Here is a 22,755-nt window from a genome sequence, read left to right as displayed (position 1 = left end):
TGACTTTTTCATTTCAGTTTTCATTCTCTTGCCAGTTGGAGGTGTAGAATATGCCTTTCTGGTTCTGTATTTTTGTTTTTAACATGGGATTTTTTAGACCACGTTTCTCTGTGTAGTCAAGTGACTGCTGGTTTTAGGCAGAATGTCTGAGGATCCCTGTGAGGAATGAGGCCTTCCACCTCCACCTCCTGCCTCTGGCGGTACCTTCTCTGTGAGCATATTAATGTTGGCATCAGCACAGACCGAAGTCTACATTTCCTCTCTACCAGGTTTATGCTGCAGGCAGCCTGGTGCTGGCTGTTTGCACATGGGGCACTCTCCTCCTGCAGTTATAATTTGTGGATTATAATTTTTGTAGGATTAACCTTGGAGTTGAAGTTATAGTTTTCCTCTCCTTGGCATTCCAAACAAATAATAAGAAATAATTAGATACAGTCTCAATCTTGGTTGGATTTTTGAACAAGAGGGTTAAAATCCCAAATTTGCTTGGTTAAGCAGTTTGATTAGTTCCTAAATATATTGTCACAGGAAATATCTTCCTTGCTGCTTGTGATCATGTAGTTGATAACAAGAGCAATTTGGGTGTTAAGCTTGATATTTGTAGTTTTGATTCCATCAAAATTATACGTTCAAGAATGGAGGATATAAAATGTAAATTGCTGCGTGTGCGCCAATATCAATTCAATTTATGGTTGCACTAAAGTGTAGAAAATATTGAGAAAAAGTGATGCTTACCACTCTTTGTGGCCCTCATCAGTTTTAGAGTGAGAGGATTTCCTAAATCTCATGGGCAGTTGTCAGAAAATACACAGAATTGGTAAGCTTTGTTTTCACAGAGAATGATTAGGTCGGTGCTCCCTCCAATTTTTAGTTTCTGTGCTAAAGAAATACACAATATACATGAGTATATTGCCTGAGTTTCGTTATTGCCTTTCTATTAAATGCAACATGACCAGTACTTTGGAAATGGATAGCCTGTTTAAAATGAGCCTGAAAGGTGCGTTGTGTCTCTGTTGTGAGGAGGAGAGAAGGGAAAAACTGCTGACTCAGCTATACGTTTGAGTTCTGGGAGCTTGGAAGTATGAGGCCAGATTCATATCCCAGCTCCACCGGTTAATAGGATGACTTTGGACAGGTTATTCTAAAGTTTTGATCTTCAGTTTACAAGTCTGTAAAGTGGGGATGAGATCTGCCTTGCAGGATTGCACTGAGCATTAAATGAGAGCCTTGTAGGAATACGCCCGGCACACTGACCTTGTTCCATCCCATTATAATTGGTGGGCACCGGCAAAATTAGCTCTGTGGTAACGCTCTCCATTCTTTGGCTTATTGTGGCACTTCCGAAAAATTAAAGGAATAGTTCCAACGTCTTATTTTGGTTTGATGACATAAAGTGAATTAAGTAGATTGAAAATAGGTAAGAGCTAAGACGGTCTTTGGATCTGCATCTAGGTACACATCGTGGCATTAGAAAACTCCTCCTGTGCTAGAGACCTGCTTCTCTCTTAAAAGCTGTCTTGTTTTACTAGTTAGTTACTCAAACTGGGACACCTGTGGTTACATAGATTGGTGGATTAGATAGCTCCTGGAATCTGATTTCTTGCATGTGCCTGGGCAGAAGTAAACATGTTTGACTGTTTGCTTGTTGCCCAAATGAAGGTTTACTGTTTTCTTCTGTTCTTCTGTTTTACCTGTGTGGTCCAAACCACTTATGACTACCATGCTGTTGTGACCGAATTTTGTGTGGTTGACATTTTGGATGAATTTTGGATACATTTCCTTAGACATTAAGTTATCAGACAACCCTGAAGGTAACTGTGGGAGCAATTTCCATGCTGCACATGCCAGATTAGGAAATCTGTAATTTTACATGTTTCTGGTTGTGCAGTCAGGAAAAAACAAAAATGTGAAAGAGCCATTTTCTTACAAGTTACCGATGAAGCCAACAATACCGACTTTAAAGGAAAAGAACCTTTTTAAGGAAACAGATGTCCTGATTTGCTGTGCACCATTTTTTATTGAACACTCTAAGGATTGGGGTCTGTTTTGGGGAATCATACAGGTACACCCCTCAGTACTCATGTGTGGTGAACTTACAGCTGGACTCTGCGACACAGAGGTCCGTGAGCCTCCTAGAATGGTTGTGTCTCTTTCTGATTACCTGGAGAGGAGGAGCCTTAGGTGTGTTGCCTGACTTTCAGAGATTTCCCAAAAGATTAAGAAACCACTAAGTGAGCTGTTATGTTTAGACAGTTGGTGAGAAGTAATAAAATCAGTAGGTTAAAGATTTAAAAAGCTGAAGTATACTCAGAGCTTCTGTTAGAGCATGACTATATATTGGTGGGGGCATTAGTGAGTGTTTGAACTTGTGTCCTCATTGGACATGTACATCTTCATAGTGATATCTGGGTGGGATCGTGGGAATCACTGGAGAACAAATGAACAAAAACAAATGGATGAATTTGGAATTGTTAATGGAAGCAGAATGTCATTGTCTTCCTAAGAAGGAACATATGCTGACAATTTAGGCTTGTAGGCATGGGGTTTCTGTAATTTGTTTAGTAGAATCTACTGTGGGTAATCCTTACAAACAATTGATTCTATTGAATCAGTTGGGACTGTGTCAGGCACTGTGCAAAGTTCTTTTTATGCATTGTCTGATTTACTCCTCCTGATTCCTGTATCAGGTAGTTGTCACTAGTGTCTATTATAGTTCCTGTCTGCCTTAACCGGGATGGTGTCTCCTTGATCAGATCATGGCCCAAGGCTGCACAATATAGTTTTAGTTTTGTGACTTTCAATTTTTCTGGGTTTGTGTCCCTGGAGAACTGTTTTATTTATTTATTTATTTTTTTTGAGAACTGTTTTATTCAGAGTACCACCCCAACACTGGGGAGAGACAGAAGAGCCCATTCCAGAGTCTCATTTCGTTGGGGCCAGCTGTTTTCAGGAAAGATTATGACTCTGGGGCCACAGGGACCTTTTGGGAACAGGTGAAAGGAGTGACTGGCATGAGAGGGAGCCTAGGAGGCAGCAGTTTAAAATCCTAGTCCTTGGTGAGACCTTGCTCCTAGGCTTCTTTGTTCCCTGGGGGGCGTTATTTTACCTCCGTGTTGGTGAAAGAGAGAAGCATCAACTCAGGATAATGTGGCAGGCATAGTCCTGTCAGTGCTGGGGTTCCACAGCTGCTCTCCCGAGGAGGGCCCCAGTTGGCCTGCGTCCTTGCTTTACCTGGCTGGATGGAGATTTACTTTATCCCCTCCCTCTCCCCACCTCCCTGGCCTGCCTTTTTCCTTCCTTCCTGTTTTCTTCCTCCCTCTTCTTTCCTCTCCCTTCTTTTTATTTTTAATGAGATTCAGTTTCTCTTGAACATCTTTTCTATTCAATATTTGCTTCTTGTTGACATCAGGTAGGGCCTTTCTGCAAAGGGACTTGCTTTTCACAAAGTTGGGTATAACTTCAACTTTAAATTCCTTTGGGGCAGACAGCTTTGTAGTCATATCTACTATATCTGTAGCTATATTTATATCTATCTATCTATATATACACACACACATACATATATATATATATATATATATATATATATATATGTATGTATTCCCCATAGCTCTTAACAGAGTGCTTTGTGGATAATAGGCACCCCAGAAAAATCAAAATACTTCTGCTTCACCATGGTTCCAGAAACTTTACAAAGTGTGTAGAGGGAAAAATTCTAATCTGGCATGAATTGGGCTCTGATAACAGGCCGGTGCATCTGAGTGTGAGTTGTATTATCTGGTATAATCTTGTTTTTAGGTGCAGATCTTAGAAAAAATCTTGAATTTAAATGTAATTTGTGTCTTAAAAAATAATTATGAGGAGAATACATTTTAGTTTCTTCTCTGCTTGAGTCTGAAAGACACCATTCTGAGTTATCAGAGTGGGCAAATGTATGCTGGTCTGTGCGCATGCATAAAAGTCTCCAGAGGTCCTAGCTCTTCCCTGGTGGAGTGGTGATGCATCTGTTTATAAGCTCTGATAGAGGTACATCCGCAGATGTGGAGGAGGCCAGAAGACAGTTGAGGTCTCAGAAAGAAGAGAATGAGATTGCTTAGCAGTAGTGATGGATAGTCTTAAAAATTATACTGGAATAAAAATAAGTATCCCATGGTAGATCCAAATGATGAATAGTTTAGAGTCTCTGTAGATTGTCTCATTTTTATAATCTGTTTCTTAAAGCTCTATCAAAACGTGGCACATTAATTTCACACTTTCAGGAGAAGCAAAATAAAAGCCAGGAAACAGTACTCTCATGATTATCACGGGTGCCTGCCAGCACATTGACCCTTCGTTTATACCTGGGAGGCATTCAGTATGGTTATTTAAATTATACTTTTGATTTAAATAATGATGGATAAAAATAAGCAAGTGCGGTAAAACAAGAAAAAGAATACAAGTGCATGGCTGCTCAAAAGGAGGAGGGAAGTTAAATTTTTGTTTGTAGTAAACGTGATGCACAGGGAAGAAGAGAGTTGAAACGACCCGCCAGAAGGTTAGCATCGGTAACTGGAATGCTTGAGCAGTGTCGGCTGTTTACTAGTGTCTTTTCTGTTTTACACCCCCTTTAACTGTGTATCTGTTGTGAATGTTGATTTTTTTTTTTTTCTAGACACTTAGACTAAGCTATACAGGTAGGAGATAGGGAACAGAGGGAGCACCTCAGGACTTTCTGCTGTGTAGGCAGAGTAGACCATTGAGACCTTTTCCAAATTGTACTGTTTAAAATTGCATATATTAATCTCAACCAATAGTGGCCGTTTTCAGTTGCCTCATTAATTTTCCCTTTGTTAGGTATTTCTTTCAGAGATAATTTATTCATTTGTTTTTTGCACAATATAACCAAATGTCCATCTAGAAAAATGAGAAAATACGAACACATAAACAGGTATCATACCTTCGTTGGTGGTATGGCTTGACTGCTGTTTCTCTGAGCATTTTTGGGGAAACAAATGTAGATGATGATTTTAAGTGTTGTCTTTGTGTCTTCTCTCAGATTTATATCTAGATTTTACTTCCTGAAAGTATTTTTAATCTCAGTTTCACAGTTAATTCATCAGGATGTAGCATTGTAAAATTTATCAGAAATGTCTTTCCCTTTAGCTGAGGATAACCAATGCTCTAGGGTGTGGCCGAGTGCTCCGTGTTAGGGGGTTGCCAGGCACAGGCCACACACCACCTCCCTACCTAGCTCCCCGTCTCTGTTCGTTTGGCCTCGGGGGACTGACGCTGGAACTGGAGTTAATGTGTAGTTGCCAACTCACATTTTATATGCATGGTTTTCAGACTTTAGATACATTTTTTTCTCCTGTAAAATAAAAGCTATTGAAGATCAATGAGAAGAACCCTAGAAATTAAAATAATTACGAAGTAGAACAGGCTGGCAGCTTGTTTAGGTTTCAGAGGTATTGAGTTAGCCTCTCAAATCATTTTATTCATGCCGCAAGACTTTGAGGTTCCAAAGAGCGTAAGGAAATTTAATGCTTTCTTCATTTGAATTTATTAAAGTTTATTTGGGGAGCCTTTTCTGGTATTTGGAATTATCCAGACAAAGCCACTAAAAGCCTTTTTTAGAGAAATTAAAAGCTCCCTTCAGATGGGATCCTTGCTGTTCCTTCCATCAGCCTAGCATGTGGAAGACTTGTGGGCCAGACCCTCCACAGGGGCAAAGACTGTGTGCCCCCCCCGCCCCACGCGAGGCAAGCATCCTAGGAATTTACACTGGGATCTGAGGCACTGAAAAATCCAGAACTTTTCCATTGTTTCTGTTGGAAGCAAAGCCTAGAGTCCTGTTTTAATACTATGAGCAACTTAAAACCAGAGAGGTTTTATTTTTATAATTTGCCTCCAGGATTACAGACAGCTCTCTTGGCGAGTTTAACTACAGAAAAAGGTTGAAATTATGCCCAAACTGCTTAACAGAATTTTTTTACAGTCAGGTACGTTTTCAAGCTATTTTAAGTATAAAAGCTATTTTAAGTATAAAAGAAACATATAGAAAACGTATTGCCTGTTACTTTCATGAAAACCAGTTGCTGCACGACGTCTTGCCACTTCATAATGTTCTCTTGCAAACAGCTGGAGCGCTGGGACTGGGCTTGGAGTGGCTCGTCTTCCCCCAGTGTCCCCTTGGGCAGCTGTAGCAGCTGATGGACACACCCCGTCCGGGTGCCACTGGGCTGACCTCCGGGGGAGCCTCTCTGGCCATGGTTTCCGAGGCTCCGCTCTCACTTCAGTCCAGCTGCCCAGACCGGGACCTCTGCTGACCCTACTGAGTCCGTCGTCTTCTGGATTTTTTAAACATACATTAAAATAATTGAAATGGACTGTTACTTTCCTGTAGAAAACGTAATTTTCGTATATGTTTCCAGCTTCTTTCCTCTGTACTCCTCACACCAACTGCAGAACATTACCCACCCCCAGACAGAAGGCGGTGCTGGGGTCTGACTCTTTGCCCCGTTCCCAGCTCCCACGAACATCACATCACCGTCATTCTCTCAGCCTGTGACTTTGCCGTCATCCATCGATGCCCCTTCCTCTCTTTGCGGTTAGAGATTGTGTGTGTGTGTGTGTGCGCGCGCGTGCATGTGTTTTAATCCTGTAAAGAAGTCATTTAACATGAACTTTATGCTTTTAATATTTTTAATTGATTATTTTAGGTTGGCTTCACGCCCAGTGTGGGGCTTGAACTCACAACCCTGAGATCAAGAGTCATGTGCCCTACCGACTGAGCCAGCCAGGCGCCCCTGAACCTTATGCTTTTCTCCCAGCCAAACCTTTCACCTTGCCCATGGAATGCTGACCTCCCCCTAAAGCTGGCGTTCTGAGTGCTGCTGTCATAAAAGCTACAGCCTTGCTTTCAGAAATTTGAAAAGCTGTATGCCGACTTTGTTTTTATGATAAGTTTCTCAAACTTGCCTGCAGTGCAGATGGCGCCCTTAATTATCTTCATTAAGGGTGAAAGAATTAGGGCCTAGAACATATCACTCATAGCAAGGCCTCTAGAACACAGTGGACAGAGTAGTAAATAGAATGGGAATAAAAGTCCCGGTTTTGCTACCAACTTGCTGTGAGATTTTAGGCAACTCCTATAATGAGATAAAGCTTCAAGAGGCATGTTTGTGGAGTTTGGGGAGCAGATAAGGCCACCTTTGAGGCTCCTTCTGCTTCAAATCTTAAGGTTCTTCTCTCTTCCCTTTTAATGAAGCCCATTGTTCCTGTGTCCCATGTCTGTTTTGTTCTCTAAGATGTGCTCTGGGCTTGGCCTTTCTTCAACCTTGTATGAAAGCGTCCAGTCTTCACCTTCCCTCTGAGGGACCCTCTCGGTGGAGGGCAGGGAGAAGAGGAGGATCTCATGAAAGAAGCTAACAGAAGGAGGAGGTGGTAGATGGAGGTGTCCCAAGGCTGGGGGAGAGAATCTGAGGATTGTTCAGGCCCATGAAACTGTCAGATGCAGAGGGGAAACCTGGGGCGAATGTGGGGTTTTGTTGTCACAAGGCCAGAGGTAACCGTGCACAGTGGGGCTCCAGCGGGTAGTTGTGGATGGAGGCGCAGCTGCTGGGATGAAGGGCTCAGTGAAAGGCGAGGCACTGGAGGCAGCAGGTACAGCCTGTCCTTCAGGGGTTCCTCTGGGGGTTCTTCTGGGAGTTTGTGGCGGCTCCTGTTCAGGGCAGCTCATGTTCTCGATGACCTTTTCTGGTGGAGGCTCAGAGATGGGGCCTCACCTGGTGTGGAATCAACCGTGTATCTGAGAAAGGTGGTGAGCTCCCTACGCAAAGTGCAGATAGGCCTGCTCCTGTGGGCTAGCACTGAATTCTGATTTTATACCTTGGGAGTTGAGTCGCTCCCCAGTGAGGAGGTGGCACATGTTGAGTTAGTTACATAGGTTTCTAAATTTAATTCACTTAAATCACGAAATGTGTGAGCCTTCACTCTTGTGATGAATTTTTAATGTAACTTGAGCACGCCTTCTAGAATTTTGTGTTTTCTCTAAAGTCTGTGCATATTTAAGTGAAACATTATTCTCTAGAATTTCCTAGTGTTTGACCAGTTTTATTAGACTAGTAGAACACAGTCCAGACCTAGGTTAAATTATTTATGTGATGCTTTAGGCAATTTTGATTTCGCAACTTGCATCTCAGGCTCCGGAGGTATAATGCTAGACATTATCTTTAAAAAGTGGTCATTATGACTGTTGGACTTCTCTGTATGGTAGCTATTTCACTAGAAAGCCCAATTTTATTGGTACTGTGTAATGGTGAATCATATTTGCTTAGATCGAGGTTCTGTGCTATTGACTGATCAGTGTGTCTGACATCAGATAAAATTGAAATGGGAAAAAGATCTGCACTCCAATTCGATTCTTGTTCCTTTTCTATAAATGCAGTGGAAGTCTCTAGCAGTTTTCTTTCATTTGCCCTTGAAACCAAGTGGTTTCAAACCAAACGCATAGAAAACGCTTTGTAGGGCAGCCTGGGTGGCTCGGCGGTTCAGCACCTGCCTTTGGTCCAGGGCGTGATCCTGGAGACCGGGGATCCAGTCTCACATTGGGCTCCCTGCAGGGAGCCTGCTTCTCCCTCTGCCTGTGTCTCTGCCTGTCTCTGTGTCTAATGAATAAATAAACAAAATCTTTTTTTGAAAAAAGAAAGTGCTTTGTAGGGAGCGCCTGAGTCACTCGGTTGGTTGAGCATTTGACTCTTGCTTTCAGCCCAGGTCTTGATCTCAGGGTTGTGGGATCAAGCCCCACGGCTCAGCGGGAGTCTGCTTGGAATTCTCTCTCTCTGCTCCTACTCCCACTCAATGCACACGTGCACACATGTTCTTTCTCTGTAATAAAATCTCTTTTAAAATGCTTTGTAAAGAATATGATATTTTTATTATGTTATTACTGATATTACATAAATGTAGTAGCAAGAACACTTTGAGCACTATCATCCTTGGGGGTTCATTCTGGCTCTGGGGCGAATTTAGTGATGTGACCTTGGGCAGATGACTTACCGTCTCTGGTCCTTGGATATCTGTAAGATGAGAGGCGTGGACGGGGACTTCCGGGTCTTCAGCAGAATGTGCGTGAGTGGTAAGAACATCTGTTTTGCAGCGCAGGCGTGGTACAGGCCTGAGAGTAAGTATACCAAGCAGGTCCTCCTGTCAGTGGCTGAGAACACAGTTAAAGATAAATTTTTAAAATCTTTTTTTTTTTTTTTTTTTTGTGCGTGAGAACCTTGCTGCAGTAGGTAACTGCTCTTTCCCTTCTGTTTCATTCCGTTTTCTTCATAACTGTGTGTGTATTTCTTTTCCTCAGATACATGAGGTTTGTCCTGTCCCCCCGTTACGTTCTTTGTTGGCATTTCCATTTCACTTTCCTGGTGTTTCATTCCTGTATCTTTCTTGTTTAGACCAAGTGGAGCACGCAGCTGGCAGTAGCTTCTATGTAGGACCCTTCAGGAACCTGATGGTAAGTGCACACGTGTACTTACCAGGCTCCCAGCGGGCTCAGCCGGCCGGGTGCCCGAGGCGCCTCCTGCCTCACAGACACAGACAAGTCCCCGTGCCCCTTGGTCAGGGCCCTCACAGGTGGTTGTTGGTTATAGGCTTGTTTTTGTTTTTCTCTTTTTGTGGATGACAAATAGAATAGAAACCAAGTATCAGGAAGAGAAATTTACTCATTTAAGGAAATGTAGCAGGCTCCCCCACCTGTCGTCCTGTTATGGCAGTGTTTGGCTTTGTGAGTGACGCCAAGCATGCCTAAGTGTAAGTCGGGACACCTGGGCCCTCATTTCTGTTCTCCCGTAGACCGATGATTTAGTCCCTCTGGGGCCCTGGCCTTCATTTTTCTCTCAAAATAGCAGGCAGGACAGGTGGTTTTGAGAGCCCCTTCGTCTCTAGTCTACGGTCCTGATGGGAAGTAACGCGAGGGTTAGTTAGGTGGTTCTGATTAGGATTGTGAGGATCATTTCATGTGTCGGCTAATCTCAAACTCATGAGTGAATGAGAATTAGATTAGGATAGACTCATTTCCAGGATGAACTAAGTCTGTCAGCGTTCCCCAAAGGGACTTGGGAGTATGTTTAATTGTCCTTTTGTTTTTATCACTAGTTTACTAGTATATTCCAATACTTGAAAAAAATTCTTAAGTATATAGACTGCAGAGCCCCGATTATGTCTTTCGTGGCCTGTATTGTATTGGTTCAGCCCAGTGGTTCTTAACCTGGGGAGAGCCTCCCGCCCCACCCTAACTCCCCCGCCACCCCCCCGGACATTTGGCCATGTCTGGAGACTTTGGGTTTTCACAGTTAAAAATTGGAATGCTATTGGCATCTCATGGGTGGAGGCCAGTGATGTTGCTAATCGCCCTCCAGTGCATCAGACAGGCCCCACGACAGAGGGTATCATTCGTGGAACGCCCAGGCAGCCTGTGGCCCTCTGCATAGGATGCTCATGTCCCTGCTTCAGGTGGTTTCTCTTCACAGGGCAGGGAGTCAAGGTTTCCTAATTTTGTTTTTTAAAGAGGGCCCCTGGCGTTGGGCGAGGGGGCCCCTTCTCACTGATTAGGTTTGGAGAGTCCAGAAGTATATAACTGACGTTCAGTATCAGCTAAGGTGTTTTAATATTCTTTTAGGCAAGGAATGAAACTTCAAGTAGTGCTTTGGCCTTTTAGATAGTTGTGTGATTTCAGTCTGAATACGTATTGGTGAATGGTATCATTACAGTTGTGCTGTTTTATTATAAATCTAGAAACTTCACTTATTTAATACTCTGTTTACAGATAGGCCAGTTTTTGGTATGACCTGCTAACCAGCTTTGTATAATAGCACTTGAAAGGTTGCAGAAACCCTTCGAGTTGCTTTTGTACGGGATTGTATTACAACAAACTGACATCTGTTTTTCTATTAAATTTCCCAGTGTGACTTTTTGAAATGTATGTAAGATTTTTCCATAACAGGTCAAGCTTATACTGCATCTCTATTTTTTACTTCTTTCAAAAGCTCAGACCTGTACAAAGTAGAGAGTTAGAGTAAGAAAGGGCCATTCCTTGGGCTCTTTGGGGTATATGAGGTGGCGCTGATGTCTTACAACACTTTTGTGTCTGTGATCCAGGGAACTTTTCGGAATATAACTTTTGACTTCAGCAACCTAGAGCACTAGGGGTCCTTCACGTGGTTTTCAACAGACATGAACTGCAGCATTAGAACAACTATATGTTAGTAGCCAGTAATCATTTATGTTTGTAGTGTTTGCCACCAGTAGTCTGATATGGACTGGGCAACACATACAGGGAAGGGCATCTGTCATGGTGAGGATAAGAAAACTGATTGAAAATCGATAGAATTCAAATTTGCTGAAGCACAGTTGAATTCCTCAGGAGTCTTGTCATCAGATTGAGGTTTAGTGCCCTTAGGGTGACAAAGGGAAAAAGAATTACAAGGGGGAGGTTACTTCTTTCCCTGTGAAAAGGTGTTTTTGTGTCCTTCCCTTTTACAGAGGGGATTGGATTATAATCCTCCCACCTAGAAGCTCTCGGCTTCTGTTCCCACCAGAATATGGTTTCAGAGAAGTGTTTGTGTCCTGAGTTCCATTTTAGATGCCTTTGGAAACGAGGGATGGATGTGTTACCAGGAATTTATCTGAGCGAGCTCTTACATAATGACAGAAAGCATCAAAGCATCTTTTTTTTAACAGACCGAAGAACTAGGGATTTAAAATGGTATTTTAGAATTTGCTTTTTAAGACTGACCATTTAAATGCCCGATTATTGAGTTTTTTGTACTTTCCCCCCTTGTTTCATCTCTTCAGTATTTATCAAAATCTGGTGGTGCTTTTTTTTAGGATTTAGCATTTACTTTATAATTGATGTTTCCATTTTTAACCGTTCTGAACTTTTCAATGTTACTTGTGTGTCTCACCTCATTTTCATGTGTTATCTATATTTTAGTTAATTCTGCTCCTCTGTAGTGATGTTCTGTTACGGAGAATACTGTTTTCCAGGAGCAGTGAGTGGTTTCCAGTTTGTCATTTTACTAGTTCAGAGAAAAAGGTGTCAAGAGGCTTGTTCTGAAAGAGGACAGCTCTGTGAGGCCTGATGGGGAGAGCATTGCGGGAGGGGAAAGAAATGTTTGGGGAAGATGAAGAGTACCCTGTTCTGTATCTGGAAACTGAAAAACAAGTTACCAGGAAAGAGAAACTTAGAATTAAAAAAAAAAAAAATTAAAAAAAAAGGGCCACAAATTCTGGTTAAATCCCAAAGACACTGAGCTGCCAAACGTCCAGTATTAGTGCTTTTCTAGAGAATTGCTTATCCATATTGAATATCTTGGTGACCTGAGCTCATTGTTCCAGCTTGTCAGAGATGCATTGCATTTTAATCTTACCTCCTGAACTCTGTGGTATTGGTTGGAATGCAGTTAGTGTTTCCTGAATTCCATTCTTCCAGTTGTTAATGAAATCCCGAATTGTACTGGACCTGGAGTCGAGTCCCTGGGGACCCTCAGAATTCATGCCGGCTTGACAGTGAATTATTCATAATTACTCTGCATTTGATATTTGAGCCACTGCGCAATATGCATCCTTTGCAATTCAGTGGAGCCTGCTTTTGGTGTTTCACTTTGACAGTTATGGATAAGCATATCTTAACAAAAAGGGACCCAAGTTACACCGCCTTGTTTTTCCCCAGTATGCTTCTTACAAATCATCAGACTCTTGCCAGTCCTTATTTGGGTGGTATTGAAAGTATCTCTCTCATTTTCCTCTGACATCAGTATTTTTAACTTTTCTAGAATAGATGATCTATTAGTTTGTTAGGGGAATAAATGCCCCAAAATACAGGGTTTATAGTTTTGTTTTGTTTTTCTCTGACATGACAAAAGTATTCATATTCATCATTTGTTCCTTTCTTTAGAAATCTGATCTGATTAACTGCTGTCGTTAGATTAGAAATAATCTTTTTCAAGAATTCAGGGTAATAGTGAGTGAGTAAGTAAGTAAATAAATAAATAAATGTTGTATTTTAGGGAAGAAAAAATCCCAGGAAAGTAAAAACAAAGCAAACAAAACTGACGACCTGCAGCTGAAGACAGGCGAGCCAGATTCTGCTTCTGCAAATATGAGAGATTCTGCAGAAGGTAAGCTTGGAAGTTGGACATGTATGATTGGGTATGTATCACTAGTTACTGTAACTCTCCTTAGGATGCCCTTCTGAGACTCACCCAAGAACCTTAAAGGTTTACCGGCAAAGGCTATCCGAATTTAACATGGTGAGCTGAGCCTTCCACATCCCACCTATCCTTAAAAAAGACCTTCTTTGTTAAAAATGAGATTATTCCCTGATTAAAATAAAATGAAACCTACTGTATGATCACATTTATAAATAGTTAAACCATCGAAACAAATCTCTGGTGACAGAAGTGCTACAGGCAGGCAGGGGCTCGGAAGGCCCTGGATCACTGACGCTGGTCCATCACTGAGCTGGGGGATGGGCGCATCAGTGTCTTTACTCTGCTACTGTTTTATCTCGCTGTGTACTTATGATTGATACTCTTATATTGTTATGTTTTGCACTTCAGATAAAAATGTACTTGAAGTCTCAAAACACCTTTGATGTTATGTGTCGGCATGAAAAGTGTGCAGAGTGAAGAGCGTTCTTGTTTTTTTTTTGTTGTTGTTGTTAGAAATTAAATTCCTATTTTTATTTCTTTATATTTCTCCACACCAAATTTTCTTCTTTGTAGTCCCTTCTGAGGATTGACATTCTAGGCCTTCCATGATGTGAGAATTCAGAGAGAGGCTGGATAGGAAGTTCATCAGAAAGGCAGATGGTTCCGTGCTCCTTGCAGTTGAGCTGCCACACTGAGACCGTTGGTAATAGAAATGAGGGAGGCGTGTCTAAGTTTGTTATGTGGCAAATACATGCAGAACCTGGAGCTTTTTAAGGATTGTTTGTAGTGACCCAAACAGGCAAATTTCAAAATAACGCTTGTGACTCTTTCAAGAAACATTTGTAGGGGAGAAACAAACAAACCCAAACAGAATATTTTGGCTGCCTTTTTACAAACTGCTTTATTTCAGCACTGTTTGCAGTGATGACATTCATAAAGGATTATAATTTCCTGTGGCATTTTATGAAGCAAGAACAGGCAGGTTGATTTCCTAGAGCCTTATGAAACTAAGTTCTGCATGCTCATAGCAGATTTGCTAATTAAGACTTTGTTTGAACAACAGGACAAATACTAAAGAACCTCAGTGCTTTTAGTGGCAGAATTAAAAAAAAAAAATCCAGTAGCCTTCAGTAATTGGAGACATTTATTCCTGATATGTAATATTAGGTCTGGTGAAGAAAAGAACCTCATACTGTACCTGTGTTTGGAGTAGCTGGACAAAGTCTGATTGGTTCCTTACAGGGTGGTTGTCAGCCACTCCTGAATGTTCTGCATTGTTCTCAGCTGAGCAAACAGTCCAGACTCTTCCATGTGCGCCCCAAACCTTCCTTTATTTTTAAAACTCAACAGACCTCATCGAATGTGTGCATACACGGTGTGGGCCTTACTGGTTAATTAGTAGAGCTCTGTGGGTTTTGCTCCGTATTATTTTGGACAGTTTTAAGTCTGGGATTGTTTACCAATCACAGGGAAAGAAAAAAAAATGCTTTTCCCCAGTAAAAGAAGCCACAGATTTTGGCTAAAAATGGACTCTAAAATTTGTAAGCCTTAGAGGTGTTATTTTCATTTTCTGTTGTCTCATTTTGAGTTTTTTAGCAACGTGCCGGGGCTTTGTTGAAAATGTACTTGGAAAGGGAGTTTGCTCCCAGCACCATTAAATGACTGGTGTCCTGGTGGAGAACTGGTGGGATTAATGAAGAGAAGGCCCATCTGTTGGAAGGGAGAGAGGCAATAAATGTCACAGTGGACAGGCAGGTACACAGTAAGGCTGAGCGGCCAGGGGGTGAGGCCTGGGTGAGCTTGCACCAATACGTGGTGTTTGTAGAGCTGGGACCCGCTGGCCTTTGTAGTGCCGCCTCCTCACATCCAGGTGGTCACTGGGCCTGTTGGCAGGTCTCTGCTCTGACGGCCTGGCAAATCTTTTCTGTGTCCACTGCTTCCTTCCATTTCCTTCTCTTAGTGTAGCCACACACCCGCCACCCCCCCACCCAACCCCACCTTGGAAGTGGTCTCCTGCCTCCAGGGGTGTCCTCTTCCCAATCTGTAATCCACACTGCAGCCAGACCTCCCTGACGCAGGCTCCTGCTTTAGAGTACCTCAGTGGGTCCCCACGGCCCCCAGGAGGTCTGCACTGATCTCCAGGGTGCGCCTGCTTTGATTACTCCTGCTCTCTTTTTCCTCTCCTGTCCTTGACCTTCAGGTTCAGCCCCGCCCAGGGCCTTCTCCAGGAAGCCTGCCTGCCCTGCCTCAGCGGGACCTCGTGGGGGCTCGTTGGCAGAGCGTGGCCCTTAATTTATGGCTGCATCATCAGCTGGTGGAGGGAAGCTCTGTGGGAAGTAGGGTCTGGACAGTCTCACTCACCCAGTCCTGGCATGTGGGAAATACTTGCACACCAGACGAGGAGCCAGAAGTCAGAGTAGCTTCGCTTCCTTTACGGAGCCCTTCTTAACTCTCATTTAATGTTCTTAAAAGGGGCCTAATTGAGCAGGGACTCAGGTGGTACTGTGGAGAAAGCAGCACTGTCAGCATTAAATGGGTTCGTGACAGTGCCTGTCTTAGAGTCCCTTGCCGTCCCGGTGAGTTGTTGCAGCCACTTCTCTGCTCTCCTTTATAGCTGCACCATAGTCTCTCTGTCTCCTCGCTCTTGGACTCTGATAGGCTCTTGGACTCTGATAGGCACTTGTCCCCATTGCTCTGCTAAAACTCTTGTCACAATCCCCAACCTCCTCTACTTTGGTAAATTGGATGTTTAGTTTTCTGTCCCGCTCTTTGCCAGCCCATTTGCAGCTCCAGACACAGTGGATCGCTCTTTGGAACTTTCTTTACTCTTTCATTCTGACCTGTGAGCCCTTGGGTCATGTGGGGGCACTGTCTTCCTGCCTCTGCATTCATTCCCCAGGCGGCTTCGTGCAGTTAGTTCCACACTCCAAATACCACTTCTGGCTTGAGGACTTGGATGGTCTGGGTTCAGCCTCTTTGTTGAACTTGAGTCCTATAAAAAAAAAAAAAAAAAAAACCACTTAATGATATCTCTACTCGGAGATATATTAGGTATCACAAACTTCACCTCCAAAGTAACTCTTGACCCCCCCCCTCCCAAGCGCAGGCACATTCACAGAGGGGGGATGGGGCTCAGACCTACTTTCCCCCAGTCTCTCAGTAAATAGGATTATTACAGTCCTGTGGAATCCTCCTTGACCTCTCCCTTCCTCCCTCCCTCCACTGCCCTCCACAACCAGTCAGCAACCTTGTCAGCTTTTGACCTTCAAAACCTACCCAGTGTCCAGCCACTTCCCACTACCTCTCCCTGCCCTGCCCCCATCCTTGTCCACCTAGAGTTTTCTTTCAGTTGCCCTCCCCCCCCCCCCGCCCCGCCCCAGCCTCTCTGACTTCTTGCTGTTTTTTGAACACATCTAACACGTTCTTGACTCAGAGCTGACGTGTCTGTTTCCTCTGTCTGGAGGGCTTCCCTCCCCCAGATGTTCACATGGCTCATTTTCTTTAAGCCTCTGCTTCCCTATCCCCTTAACTGGGGAGTCCCTCCCTGACCACCTGTGCCTGCCCCTGTCTTCCTCTGGGGCGGGGTTGGGGGGTTGTTCTTCCGGCTATAGAGACTCAGAGGTAACTTCAGGTCTTTATTTCCTTCTTGAGGTGCTCCTGAATTCTTTCTTCTTTATTAAGTTTTTATTTTAACTCCAGAGTAGTTAACATACAGTATTATATTCTCTTCAGGTCTGCAGTGTAGTGATTCAGTAACTCTGTACATTCTTCTGCCCTTTGTGATGCGGGTACTGTTAATCCCCATCCCCTATTTACCTCTTCTTCCCCTTCTGATAACCACTGGTTTGTTCTCTGTAGTTAAAGAGTCTGTTTCTTGGTTTGTCTTTTTCTCTTTTTTCCCCTTTGCTCATTTGATTTGTTTCTTAAATTCCACACTAGAGTGAGATCGTGTGGTATTTCTTTCCCTGACTTTGCTTATTAGCATTGTGCTCTAGCTCCATTCATGTTGCTGCAAAAGGCAAGATTTCATTTTTTATGGCTGAATAATACTCGTGTGTGTGTGTCTGTGTGTGTGTGTGTGTGTGTGTGACATCTTCTTTATCCATTCAACTATCAATGGACACTTGGGCTGCTTCCATAGTTGGGCTGTTGTAAATAACGCTGCCGTAAATGAAGGGATGTATCCCTACGTGTATCCCTCTGAGTGAGTGTTTTTGTATTGTTTTGGGTAAATACTCAATAGTGCGATTAGTGGATAGTAGGGTAGTTCTGTTTTTGATTTTTTTGAGGAACCTGCATGCTGTCTTCCACAGGGGCTACACCAGTTCACATTCCCACCAACAGTGCATGAAAGTTCCTTTTTCTCCACAGCTCCTGAGTTCTTAATAATTTGTTTAGACTTGGAAAATGTCCACCCTTCTTAGCGCTTTTCTAGCTTCAGTTTGGAATCATGAGGAATTAAAATTCACAAGACTCCTAATATCCAACATCACATGCTGGTCCCAAATCCAATTTTGTGTCCATATCCAACACAGGTTTTTTTTTTTTTTTTTTTAATTTTTTTTTAACATTTTATTTATCTGAGAGAGAGAGAGAGAGCGTGCACATGCAAGAGAGTAAGCACTGGGAGGGAAGAGGGAGAGAGAGAAGCAGACTCCCTGCTGAGCAGGAAGCTTGATGTGGGACTCGATCCCAGAACCCCGGGGTCATGACCTGAACTGAAGGCAGGTGCTCACCCCACTGAGCCACCCAGGCGCCCCTCCAACACGGTTTAAGTACTACGATTTCTGTCAACAGAATTGTATTTATATGTGTGTGATTGATTACAGAAGAGATTCAAAGCTCCACGTGGGCACCCTCTGTTCATGTACGTATCCTCACCGCACAGCATGTTGCCTGGTGTGTAGCAGGTGCTCTGTAGACATTTGTTGAGTGAATGAACATAATGGGATTCCTAGCCAATACGGCTTTATAAATGCGAAGGTAGAGCTTTTTATTGCTGGCCATATGCTCCTCTACGCATCTTGGGTGATAAGAGAAATCGCTTGAATACTAAGAATTGATCAGAAAGTGGCTTGTTTTTGCCCTCATGCCCATGCTTCTGTTTCCCTGTGCTTTCTAGGTCCCAAGGAAGAGGACGAGAAGCCTTCAGCCTCAGCAGTGGAGCAGACAGCCGTTCTTCAGGAGGCGGCTAGTCAGGATGTGCTTCCAGAACTAGTGGTCCCCCCCACCACCTGTGAGCCCCACACAGAACCGGACGAGAAGCCAGAAGCCACGAACTGTGAGGTGAATGATTTGGAGGAAGAGGAGGAAGAGGAAGAGGATGAAGATGACGAGCTGGAGGAAGAGGGGGAGGAAGAAGCTGACATGCCAAATGAAAGTTCTGTAAAAGAGCCAGAAATACGATGTGATGAGAAGCCAGAAGATTTATTAGAAGAACCAAAACATGTTTCAAAAGAAACTCTTGTGGGCTCTCTAGAGCTTCCACCTGTTACCAGAACTCCCAGAGCTAAGGAAGAGGCCAATGGTGATATATTTGAGACGTTTCTGTTTCCGTGTCAGCATTGTGAAAGGAAGTTCACGACCAAACAGGGGCTGGAACGTCACATGCACATCCACATATCCACGGTCAATCATGCTTTCAAGTGCAAGTACTGCGGGAAAGCATTCGGCACACAGATCAACAGGAGGCGGCACGAGCGGCGCCACGAGGCGGGGCTGAAGCGGAAGCCCAGCCTCCCTCTACAGCCATCCGAGGACCCCGCTGATGGCAGAGGACCCGGAGACAGTGTTGCTGCGAAAGAGGACTCGCCGCCTTCCAGTCTCGGGCAAGACTCTCTGCTCCTGCATTCAGAGAAAGCTCCCCAGGAAAGCGTCGGTTCTTCTGTTGTGGAAGAGAATGGGGAAGTTAAAGAGCTTCATCCGTGCAAATACTGTAAGAAGGTTTTTGGAACACATACTAACATGAGGCGGCATCAGCGCAGAGTCCACGAGCGCCATCTGATTCCCAAGGGCGTGCGGCGGAAAGGGGGCCTCCTGGAGGAGCCACACCCCCCTGCCGAGCAGGCCCCACCTGCCCAGAGTGTCTACGTGCCTAGCACGGAGCCGGAGGAGGACGGGGAGGCAGATGACGTGTACATCATGGATATCTCCAGCAATATCTCTGAAAACTTAAAGTTCTATATTGATGGCAAAATTCAGACCAGCAGCAGCACGAGTAACTGTGATGTCATCGAGATGGAGTCCAGCTCGGCGGACTTGTATGGGATAAATTGTCTGCTTACTCCAGTTACGGTGGAGATCACCCAAAATGTAAAGACGGCACAGGCCTCCATAGCAGAGGATCTTCCTAAGGAGCCTTCTGGGGGCACCAACAGTGAGTCCAAGAAGCGAAGAACGGCAAGTCCTCCCGCACTACCGAAAATCAAAGCTGAGACAGAGCCTGACCCCTCGGTGCCCTCGTGTTCCTTACTGCCTCTCAGCATATCCACGTCAGAGGCGGTGTCTTTCCACAAGGAGAAAAATGTGTACTTGTCATCGAAGCTCAAACAGCTTCTTCAGACCCAGGACAAGCTAACTCCTCCTGGGGGCATTTCAGCCACTGAAATACCGAAGTTAGGGCCTGTTTGTGTGTCTGCTCCAGCATCGATGCTCCCCGTAACCTCGAGTAGGTTTAAGCGGCGGACCAGCTCTCCACCCAGTTCCCCACAACATAGTCCTGCCCTTCGAGACTTTGGAAAGCAAAGCGAAGGCAAAGCAGCATGGAGTGATGGAGTTCTAGGTTCCAAAAAGCCCAAATTAGAGAGTCATAGCAACTCACCTGTGTGGAGTTTATCTGGGAGAGAGGAGAGAGAAACTGTGAGCCCACCATGCTTCGACGAATATAAAGTATCTAAGGAGTGGGCAGCCAGTTCTGCTTTTAGCAATGTGTGCAACCAGCAGCCACTGGATTTATCCAGCGGTGTGAAACAGAAGGCTGAGGGTACGGGCAAGACTCCGGTCCAGTGGGAATCTGTATTAGATCTCAGTGTGCATAAGAAGCCTTGTGGCGACTCTGAAGGCAAGGAGTTCAAAGAAAACCATCTGGTGCAGCCAGCCTGCAGTGCTGTAAAGAAAAAGAAGCCAACCACCTGCATGCTGCAGAAGGTTCTTCTCAACGAATACAATGGCATTGATGTACCTGTAGAGAATACTGCAGATGTGACCCGGAGCCCGAGTCCTTGTCAATCCCTGGACCCCCAGCCAGACCCTGGCCTTGGCCCGGACTCGAGTTTATCTGCCCCTGTGGTTGAGTCCCCACCTGATGTCTCTCCTTCCTCGCCTGCCCTACAGGCCTCTTCCCTTTCTTCTGGGCAGCTGCCTCCTCTCTTGATCCCAACACACCCCTCTTCCCCCCCAGCCTGTCCTCCCGTGTTGACTGTTGCCACGCCACCGCCTCCACTCCTTCCCACCGTCCCTCTTCCGGCCCCCTCTTCTGAGGCGTCTCCCCATCCGTGTCCCTCTCCGCTCTCAAATGCCACCGTGCAGTCCCCGCTTCCCATTCTCTCCCCGACAGTGTCTCCGTCACCCTCTCCCATTCCTTCCGTGGAGCCGCTCACCTCTGCTGCTTCGCCGGGACCCCCAACCCTTTCCTCGTCGTCGTCTTCGTCTTCCTCGTCTTCCTTCTCCTCTTCGTCTTCCTCCTCTTCCCCCTCGCCGCCACCGCTCTCAGCTGTATCATCTGTTGTTTCCTCTGGGGATAATCTGGAAGCTTCTCTCCCCATGATTACTTTCAAGCAGGAGGAACTAGAGAATGATGATCTGAAACCCAGGGAGGAACCCCAGTCTGCAGTCGAACAGGAGATTGTTCAGGAAACATTCAACAAAAACTTTGTCTGCAATGTCTGTGAATCGCCTTTTCTTTCCATTAAAGATCTAACCAAACATTTATCTGTCCATGCTGAAGAATGGCCCTTCAAATGTGAATTTTGTGTGCAGCTTTTTAAGGCTAAAACTGACCTGTCAGAGCATCGCTTCTTGCTTCATGGAGTTGGGAATATCTTTGTGTGTTCGGTGTGTAAAAAGGAATTTGCATTTCTGTGCAATTTGCAGCAGCACCAGCGAGATCTTCACCCAGACAAGGTGTGCACCCACCATGAGTTTGAAAGTGACACGCTGAGGCCCCAGAACTTCACTGATCCCAGCAAGGCCCACAGAGAGCATATGCAGAGTTTGCCGGAAGATCCTTTAGAAGCATCAAAAGAAGAGGAGGAGCTTAATGATTCCTCTGAAGAGCTTTACACGACCATAAAAATAATGGCTTCTGGCATAAAGACGAAAGACCCAGATGTCCGGCTGGGCCTCAATCAGCATTACCCGAGCTTTAAGCCACCCCCATTTCAGTACCATCACCGAAACCCTATGGGCATCGGCGTGACGGCCACAAATTTCACTACCCACAATATTCCACAGACGTTCACCACTGCCATTCGCTGCACAAAGTGTGGGAAAGGTGTTGACAACATGCCAGAGTTACACAAACACATCTTGGCGTGTGCTTCTGCCAGTGACAAGAAGAGGTATACCCCCAAGAAAAACCCAGTCCCCTTAAAACAGACTGTACAGCCCAAAAACGGTGTGGTGGTTTTAGACAACTCGGGGAAGAACGCCTTCAGACGGATGGGACAGCCCAAAAGACTGAACTTCAGCGTCGAGCTCAGCAAAATGTCCTCGAACAAGCTCAAACTAAACGCATTGAAGAAAAAGAACCAGCTTGTCCAGAAAGCAATCCTTCAAAAGAACAAATCTGCGAAGCAGAAGGCCGACTTCAAAACCGCCTGTGAGTCGTCCTCGCACATCTGCCCCTACTGTAACAGGGAGTTCACGTACATCGGGAGCCTGAATAAACACGCCGCCTTCAGCTGTCCCAAAAAGCCGCTCTCCCCGTCCAAAAAAAAAGTGTCGCCTTCATCCAAGAAAGGTGGACACGCGTCATCTGCCGGCAGTGACAGAAACGGCAGCGGCCACCGGCGCCGGACTGCAGACGCGGAGATTAAGATGCAGAGCGTGCAGGCTCCTCTGGGCAAGACCCGAGCGCGCAGCTCCGGCCCTGCGCCAGGCCCGCTGCCGTCCTCGTCCTTCAGGTCCAAGCAGAATGTCAAATTTGCAGCTTCGGTGAAGTCCAAGAAGCCCAGCTCCTCCTTGAGGAACTCGAGCCCTATCCGGATGGCCAGAATAACGCATGTCGATGGGAAGAAGCCCAAAGCTGTGGCCAAGAGTCACTCCGCTCAGCTCTCGAGCAAGACGTCCCGGAGCCTGCACGTGAGGGTACAGAAGAGCAAGGCCGTCTTGCAGAGCAAATCCGCTCTGGCCAGTAAGAAAAGAACAGACCGGTTCAATGTAAAATCTAGAGAACGGAGTGGGGGGCCGGTCACCCGAAGCCTCCAGCTGGCAGCCGCTGCCGACCCGGGTGACAGCAGGAGGGAGGACAGCGGTGGCAAGCAGGAGCTGAAGGACTTCAGGTAAGCCGAGGCTTCCAGGGCTACAGGAAGTCCGAGCTGACAAGCGCGGGGGGGAAGACGGTTGG

General features: G+C 45.1%; 1 protein-coding gene across 15 annotated transcripts in view; it reads left to right on the top strand.

The window, feature by feature from the left end:
• Positions 1 to 22,755, top strand: part of PRDM2 (PR/SET domain 2) — a 119,100-nt gene that overhangs the window by 64,177 nt on the left and 32,168 nt on the right. For 10 of the 15 annotated variants that reach the window (XR_013380768.1, XR_013380769.1, XR_013380767.1 and 7 more), the window contains 2 exons: positions 13,047 to 13,157; positions 18,313 to 22,690. The exons of 1 other annotated variant lie outside the window; for it this stretch is intronic. Coding sequence is in view for 11 of the 14 variants with exons in the window: in XM_077899567.1 (XP_077755693.1) it covers positions 13,047 to 13,157; positions 18,313 to 22,690 (4,489 nt within the window). In the remaining 3 variants the exon portion in view is untranslated. Of the gene's footprint in view, positions 1 to 6,568; positions 6,587 to 9,434; positions 9,494 to 13,046; positions 13,158 to 18,312; positions 22,691 to 22,755 lie in introns of those variants that run through there. 4 more of the 15 variants (XM_077899570.1, XM_077899572.1, XM_077899571.1 and 1 more) reach the window with 3 other exon arrangements.

Source organism: Canis aureus, chromosome 5 (assembly GCF_053574225.1).
Source record: "Canis aureus isolate CA01 chromosome 5, VMU_Caureus_v.1.0, whole genome shotgun sequence".
NCBI lineage: Eukaryota > Metazoa > Chordata > Mammalia > Carnivora > Canidae > Canis > Canis aureus.
Note: the sequence above shows the minus strand (reverse complement) of the source record. Positions and strands in the feature narration are given on the sequence as shown.